The sequence below is a fragment of the Calidris pugnax genome, unplaced genomic scaffold (genome assembly GCF_001431845.1).
Source record: "Calidris pugnax isolate Ruff unplaced genomic scaffold, ASM143184v1 scaffold518, whole genome shotgun sequence".
Taxonomy (NCBI): Eukaryota; Metazoa; Chordata; class Aves; order Charadriiformes; family Scolopacidae; genus Calidris; species Calidris pugnax.
In genome coordinates this window covers 99,119-107,490 of record NW_015091362.1, presented here as the reverse complement: position 1 = coordinate 107,490, position 8,372 = coordinate 99,119, and the positions used below count along the sequence as shown (strand labels likewise).

The window sequence follows — 8,372 nt, the reverse complement described above, 5'->3', positions numbered from 1 at the left end:
TTTTTTTTTTTTTTTTTTTTTTTTTAAATTATTAATCAGAGTGGACATCTAGTATTAGCATTTAATATTTGATGTGCAAAAGTAATGTTTTGTTTTGGTTGCTTTGGTTTTTTTTTAAACAACCTTTATAAATTGGTGAAAAATACTACTTTTAATTCTCATCTTTGGAGTTACTTATATTTTGAAAGTTTTCCTAGCGTTTGCTCTTAAAAGTTTACAAATGCTCAGCAGGATTTCTATTCTGAATCTTTCTTTGATTGTTTTTTTAAGACTCTTTAATATTTTTTATGTTACACAATTAAAGCATTAACATGTCTGCAGTCCCTAATGAAAAATGTGTTTGTTCAAGTAATAAACCAGTCTGTCGAGAGATATAAATATTAAAATGGGGAAAAGAATTGAGTAAACTTCTGACAAGACATGTGTTGAGTACTTTTCTCACCTTGGTTGTGAGTTCAGGAAGCACTAGGGTATGTACTGCCTGATTGGGAGAAATGGAAAGAACTGTGGTTTGGACTATGTGTAACATTCTATGCTTTTGAATATATTATCCTTCAAATTAAAATTCCTTGGAAACATAACTTTGAAATTAATTAGAAAGCTTTGTTCAATGAAACCTTCATTTATTTCAATGCTAGCTTTTCAAAATAGTTTAGTGTCTTAATTTGACAGTAGTCACAAGCCACTGTCCTCTAATATAGAATTGCAAGGAGGTCTGGAAGCATTCAGAAAGGGCATCTCCAGACAGAGATTTTATGGCCCCTTTTTATGAGAGTGACTGTGGAGTTCATCAGTTCCTCTATGCCTTGCTAGAAAATAAGGTATTTTTGGAAAGATGCTGACTCTTCACTTTGAAAGCTTTCCTGTGCTCCCTCAAACCAGGCCTGGTTTGTGTGGTCTCGTGGATGCATTGGTTGGTTGGCTCCCTGTTGTAGCATCCTTCCTACCACCTTGCTCCTAGCACATATGTTTTTCTTCTGAGAGTGCTACTATAGCTCTTGCTTTCTCCTGCATTTGTTCCAAAATCTACATAGTCTCTTTTAACTCTGCTAGAAAAGGAAAAAAGGAAGGAATATTTCTGTATGTTCTATGCTTTCCTCTGTTCTCTATGTAATGCAGGTTGTTGCCTAATGAGGAAAGCTTGGTATAACTGGCCTCTCTTCTTTTTATTTGGATGGTGGGGTTTTTTTGCTTGTTTTTTTTTCTTTTTTGGGGTGGTGTTTGGTTGGTTTTTTTTAAGCTGGCTGTTTATTTATACAAACAAGGCTTTCTCTTTGGGTTCTGCTTCAGGTCTTGTGCACGCAGCCCTATGGAAAGCATTACGAGCAGAGTGAAAGAAATAGGCGAGAGGTTCTGTCGCAGCTACACTCAGTCAACAGATGAACAGCCAGGATCTCATATAGGTATGGGTGTAAAGTGTGTGAAGTGTTTCAGAATATTAAACCAGGGCAAATAAAATGCATACATATACTATTGTCTAATTATTTAATACAGTGGAGCTGTTTTTAACCCAGAACATATCTAAACAGGAAACTGCTGTAGTCAAACAGAACACTGTAAAGAACAGAAGTTTATTACAGAGTAAAACCAAAGTTGCAGTTCATAGCACCTCTTAGCAATTGTAAATTTGCATTCTTCTTCTATTTAAAATTGAAAAAGGAAACGGAATACAAATAGGAAAATTATTGTTGCAACTATCTACAAAATGACATCACTAGAAATATTAAAAAATAATATACTTCAAAACATTTCTAGAATTTTGTGCTGTTCTTGTGACTAGTGCATTTCTCAACATACTTTTTTGATTTGGAGAGTCTATGCACACGTTTGCACTGTTTTCTCAGAGAAGGACAAGTAATGGTCAATTTAGTCTTAAAACCATTTGTGCAAATCGCATTGGGCTTCATCTCTGTTGGTCTTAAATTTCAGATTTTGCTATAAACAGATTAAAACTGGCAGAGATCTTGTACTATAAAGTCTTGGAGACTATAATGGTGCAAGAAACACGAAGACTGCACGGGAAAGATCTGACTGTAAGTAAAGTACTGGCAAAAGAGGTGAACAACTTTTTGTACTCCTCTCTAGGGGGTTCTCTTCAGACAGCATCAGAACAGAGCAGTCTATAGTAAAGCAGTCTGTGTATATTGTTAATATTTTAAAAGGGGAAGTATATGGGAGGTACCTAAATATAGTTCTTACTGCTACTAAAAATGGTATGATTCTGATGTAACTAACCATCTTAATTTGTGTTGCCTTCTAGAATCATGACTTTATTGACAGAATTTTTATTCTCCTCTTTATCTAATTAACAGTATCAATACTTGATTTTAGACAGCAATGCATTTGTGCTGCTAGTCACAGTGAGTCAATTTCATAGTATGAAAAATGTGATTGTTTTGGCACTGTTAATCTGCTTCTAGCCTTTACCATTCTAAACTTTCCTGTCAAAAGAGGAGGTTGTGGTAGGTAGAAAAAAGTAGTAGCTATTCTCTCAGCAATAAGCTATGTGGTGTTAGTGCCACAAAACTCAAACTTCCCAAACATCAGATCATTGACATTTTCTGTAACCTCTTCAGGCTCTTCTGGAACAAGATGTCTTTCACCGTTCTCTCATGGCGTGCTGCTTGGAGATTGTGCTTTTTGCATACAGCTCCCCCCGTACCTTTCCCTGGATCATTGAAGTTCTTGACCTCAGGCCATTCTATTTCTATAAGGTAAAAAAAAATACTGTCTTAGGACAGATATGTATTAAAAGTGGCACATAAGAGTCTTAAAGACTCTTCCTTCCTAGGTAATCAAGTAGGAGAAGGACTGATGTTAATGTGTAATATGCCTATTCTAAATTCTGGCTGTCCTTAAATATATTACCTGGAATGTGTAATGCTGGAGTTGAAACTGAATTTAAAGGAAGAAAACCATTTTTTACATTATACTTAACTGTAATGTGCTGCAGATCAACTTTTAGTTCTTCATATATATATATATGCGCTTTTAGTAGACTAAAGCATTCAAGCATATATTTTGATGATATTCATATTTATTGACTGCAAGCTATAGTTTTGCTTATTAGTGATAAAATAGCAATAATACTCTTTGTTGCCTTTGGCTACTGCTACTTATCATAGGCTTGTTTTATTTTATATGACAACATAAAATCTCTTTTCCTGGATGTTTTCTATTTTTGCTCTTTTTTCAACCTCATTCTCTCCTGCCTCCAGTGTCATTTCTGTTCTTTGACTTGTTTGATGCTTTTATCATCTATCCATATGCCTTTTATTTTTACTAGATGCCTATCAGCTTACTACTCTAAGTCCTGAATAAATCAGAAGTAGTTCTGTTTAGATGATAACCAAAAAAAAAATTGAACCCTTTTATCCTGTTCTCTCTTCTTCCTTCTTTAATCCTCAGATGTAGGGCTATAGTGAAACTGAAACAATCTGTCTATTGCTGTGGCTCTTGGTAGCCTACATATGTCAATACCAGATGTGCCAGTGCAGATCAACTTTGTGCGAAAGATTTACATTTGATTTTAATTTTCTTTGCTCTTCAGTATACATTCTTGCAGCACTCTTAATTGAAAAAAAAAAATTGCCATCACAGAGACTTCACATGGGAGACCCAATATTTACTATTTCACTTGTGCTATTTTTAACTGTTCTTCGGGTGCTGTATTTACTTCTTTATACAACAGAAACTAAGTGCTCCAGGGAAGTTTTATGGCATTTCCATCTCTGGAGCTTTAGAAAAACAAGCTGAATGTTCCCCTGTGAGAAATAACATAAATACAGCGGATTGAGTTGGACCAGAAGAGGTAGAATAGGATATTTCAAGGGCCTTTTCAACCACGGTTTGTACGCGTTAAGTGTTCTAACCTTTTCTTAATTGAAAACTTAAGGTGCTGGTTTTCAACCTTTTTTATTATGGGCTGCTTGTTTGAAAGAAGGGAAAGCTTAAATGCTGGGGTTCTCATGCACCCAGCTGAAGTGGATACACCTGGTAATGTCTTCCTAGATCTGCATGCAGGTGGTGGGTGAGCACTGTGTGTGCTTAGTGCTTTCACTCTGTTCCTGCTTGGCGATGGTGAGAGGGAGCCGTAAAAAAAACCAAAACCAAAAAAGCCAAAAAACCCCCCAACAAACCCAAAGACAGCACCACACCAAACCCTGGGAGTGCGTTGTTCTGCATTGAGGAGACATCTGCTGTCCATATTCAACTCCTGGATTGCCATTGGGAAAGGGGGTTAAAAAAGAGAGATCAGAAGAGGGTTGGGGAAGATTAAGATGTAAGGAGGAAGCTGGAGCGTTCTACGTTGAAGAGAAGTTTCAGACAGGGTCCCGAAATGCAGAATGATTTAATAGTGTTAAGCACGAGCGATACGGCTGTGCTTTTGTGTGTGTGTCTTGTTACCATTAGGTAATTGAAGTACTGATTCGGTCTGAGGAAGGACTTTCCAGAGACATGGTGAAGCACCTCAACAGCATTGAGGAACAAATTCTTGAGAGTCTCGCCTGGACTCGGGATTCGGCACTCTGGAATGCCCTTCAGGCCTCAGAAAACAAGGTCCCAACCTGTGAAGAAGTATGTTTCCCGTTTCCCTCTTACTACAAAATTCATGCTCTCTTTTGTTACTTTTTTTTTTTTCATCATAGAATGGTTAGAGTTGGAAGGAACCTTAAAGATCATGGGCAGGGATACTAGACCAGGTTTCTTGAAGCCCCATCCAACCTGGCCTTAAACCCAGGGATGGGGCAGCCACAGCTTCTCTGGGCAACCTGGGCCAGGTTCTCACCACCCTCACACCAAACAATTTCTTCCCAATGTCTAATCTCAATCTCCCCTCTTTCTGTTTAAAACACTTCCCCCTTGTCCCATCACTCCCCTCCCTGATCCCGAGTCCCTCCCCAGCTTTCCTGGAGCCCCTTTAGGGACTGGAAGGGGCTCCAAGGTCTTCCTGGAGCCTTCTCCAGGCTGAACCCCCCCAGCTCTCTCAGCCTGTCCTCACAGTAGAGGGGCTCCTGCCCTCGCAGCATCTCCATGGCCTCCTCTGGACCTGATCCAACAGGTCCATGTTCTTCTGATGTTGGTGGCCCCAGAGCTGGAAACAGCACTGCAGGGTAGTCTCCCCAAAGTGGAGCAGAGGGGCAGAATCCCCTCCCTTGCCATGTTGCTGGGGATGCAGGCCAGGGTGCAGATCTTTTCTGGGCTATGAGCATACGTTGGCAGCTCATGTTGAGCTTCTCATCCACCAACACCCCCAAGCCCTTCTCCTCAGGGCTGCTCTCAATCCATTCTTGCCCAGTCTGGATTTGTGCTTGGAATTGCCCTGACCCACGTGCAGGAACTTGTACTTGGCCTGGTTGAACTTCATGAGGTTTGCACAGGCCCACCTCTCCAGCCTGTCCAGGTCCCTCTGCGTGGCATACCTTCGCTCCAGCATGTCGACCGTACCACACAGCTTGGTGTCATTGGCAAACTTGGTGGGAGTGCCCTCGATGCCACTGTCCATGTCACCAACAAAGATGTTAAACAGCACTGGTCACAGTACTGACCCATGAGGAACACCACTCGTCACTGGTCGCCACTTGGACATTGAGTCATTAACTGCAACCCTTTGAGTGCAGCCATCCAGCCAGTTCCTGATCCACTCAGTGGTCTGTCCATCAAATCCATGTTTTTCCAATTTAGAGACCGGGATGTTGTGCAGGACAGTGTCAAATGCTTTGCATAAGTCTGGGTAGATGAAGTCAGTTGTTCTTCCATTATCCATCAATGGTGTAACCCTGTCGTAGAAGGCCACCAAATTTGTCAGGCACAATTTGCCCTTAGTGGAGCTATGTTGGCTGTCACAAATCACCATATGCCTTACCAGCAATTCCAGGACGATCCACTCCATGATCTTGACAGGCAGAGAGGTGAGACTGGCCTGTAGTTCCTGGTCTTCCTTTTTTTCCCTATTTAAAAAACAAAATTTCTTCTGTTTTTTTTTTTATTCAGAAAACCATTCAAATGAGACAATTACTGCAGAAAAATTTGTATTAATAGATTGGCACAAAGAGGGAAAATCTATTTGTTATCTTATGTGGATGTTTCTTATTTCTCAGGTAATATTTCCCAACAATTTTGAAGCAAGCAATGGAGGAAGTGGGCTTGGGCATTTGTCTATCATGCCAATATCTCCTATAATTCATCCTCGAGTAAAAGAGGTTCGGACAGATCTTGGTGGGAGTTCAAAGCGGGGTATGTTCAAGGTTTCTGATTTGATTTGAATGTGTGAATTTGGGGAGGGAGGGTTTAGTCTTTATAACTGCAAAAAGCAACCTTGAATCTGAATTAAGCATTCAGAATTGTGAAGCCTCTTATTCGATCAAGGGAAAGTCTAGATGTATCCAGTCAAACCATTGCTGTGTCTGACTGGCAGCAGACAGTGGTGCTAATGCTTCACTTCTGAATTGGAGCAAGTTTTGCTGCTGTTTTGATGCAAGGGTTACCTTGCTCTTGCATGGGTTGTGATCTGATGGCTTATTGTCCCATGCTGGTCAGATTTTTCCAGTTTGTTGGTTTTTTTTTTTTTTTTTTCCAGTGGCTCAGTAAGTAGTAGGTGTAGACTAAACCTTTTAGCATGGCTACACACTGGCCCCTGCACCAGGTTTATAAGTAAAGGTGTAAAATAAGTTTTCTGGAATTTTCCATCAAGCCTTGAGCCTAAACTTGAGAACTGAAGCCCCCCAAAGGAGGTAAACGTTGCAGGGAGAAATTGCTTGGTGTAGCTGAGAGGGAGCTGTCAAAGGAAAGTTGGGAACTGTGTGGCTCACCTCAAGAAGAATGAAAATTGCACTCTTTCCAAAGCCAGAACAACTTGGCTATCCCAAAAACATAAATTAGGAAAGGAATTATTGCATTTACTGTACTATATACTCTTTTTTTGCATTGTTAATATTTCTACACTGAGAATATTTAGGGACAAAAAAGCTGAAAAAGGTTGGATAATCCTGGTACAGGACCGCTTGTCATACAGTGCATGATGCAGCAAACGACTGTAGAGATCTAGAAAGTTGTGCCAAATTTCTTACTTACCCAGAGCCTCAGATATCCATGAGGTACTTAATTTTGCCAACGTTAAAATGCAATCCAAAAAAATCATATTCTTAATCATAACATGGCAAAAGAGACAAAACAGGGAGATTTCTCATGTTAAGTCTGGTCACTGCAATGCTGAAGAGCCCTTGAGAATATAACCCCCTTGTTTATCTCAATCCTGTTAGATGTTTGCCTACTTAAGTACATGCGAAAATCTCTCTCTAAATGACCTACAGGTGTAAATTCCATTGGAAATCAATTACAGTTTATTTTGTTTTTGCCTAAGTGATCAATGTTCTTTTTAATATCCTACCCATAGCTTTCATGCGTGTAGAGGAAGATAACGCTCGCTTGCCTATCTTAGCTATTATGAAACTTCTATTTTTGCAGTTACTGGCATCCAAACTCACCAAGGTAACTGTGCTGAAGAAGGAATGCCGTTTTGATTGAAACTCAGTGGAAACAAACTTTGAGATTTTGCCTTTTTTTTTTCTTTCTTATTATTGGGCTTCTGAAAAAGTGACTAGTTAAAGGACCACCTCCTGCTTATCCAGCAAGGTGCTCATTCCTGAGTGCATGGAAGCTGCTAGGCAGCAATGAAGCATAATCAGAGGGAAAGCACTAAAGGCTGAGGTGCTGCAAATAGGAAACGCTTATTCTTCCCAGCACCCCAAATTGGTTTTGTCATATATAATCAAAACACAAGCTGGATATTGAACATTTGTGATTCAATAATTTGAGCTCTCCTTTAAATTGGCACAAGTAATGGGAAATGATTTTCCTGAAATCTAATGATGAAAATATTGCTGATTTTCAATGCAAAGGTACATCTGTTTTATTTACAATAATGCCCAAAGTTAACTTTAATTATTTCACTTTGCAGCTAATAAATGATCCTGGCTCAGTAATGAGGTCTTCTTACTCCTGTGCATTTCACATAAGCAGCAGGGATCATATGTTCAAGTAGATAATAATTTTTAAAGGTCCTCTATCTACTTAAAATGATAATTTTATAAGAGATGTTCATAACAGCGACCATTTTGTAGAGTATTTCCTACATGAAGCCCTTAATACTTTTAGCTTTCTGTGAAATCTATGGTTTACTTTGATATTTTTCATACTGAAAAATAGTATTTTCAACCTTTATTTTTTGGCCACAGGACTATCAATAAACAGCTATGTGATATCAGTATTGCTTGATTTTATCTCTCACCCCCGTCCCCCCCCCAGTCATGATCTATGTCTTTTTTCTGTTCTGGCTATTAAGCAGCAAGAAGGCAGCGGGCTCGGCTCGA

General features: G+C 39.4%; 1 protein-coding gene across 1 annotated transcript in view; it reads left to right on the top strand.

The window, feature by feature from the left end:
• The window catches only part of LOC106899370 (retinoblastoma-like protein 1), a 36,418-nt gene extending 28,891 nt beyond the window's left edge, over positions 1-7,527 (top strand). The window contains exons 16-22 of the mRNA XM_014961155.1: positions 460-470; positions 1,291-1,403; positions 1,930-2,033; positions 2,577-2,714; positions 4,414-4,578; positions 6,102-6,237; positions 7,397-7,527. Of these exons, the coding sequence (XP_014816641.1) occupies positions 460-470; positions 1,291-1,403; positions 1,930-2,033; positions 2,577-2,714; positions 4,414-4,578; positions 6,102-6,237; positions 7,397-7,527 (798 nt within the window). The remainder of the gene's footprint in view (positions 1-459; positions 471-1,290; positions 1,404-1,929; positions 2,034-2,576; positions 2,715-4,413; positions 4,579-6,101; positions 6,238-7,396) is intronic.
• The last annotated feature ends 845 nt before the right edge of the window (positions 7,528-8,372 follow it).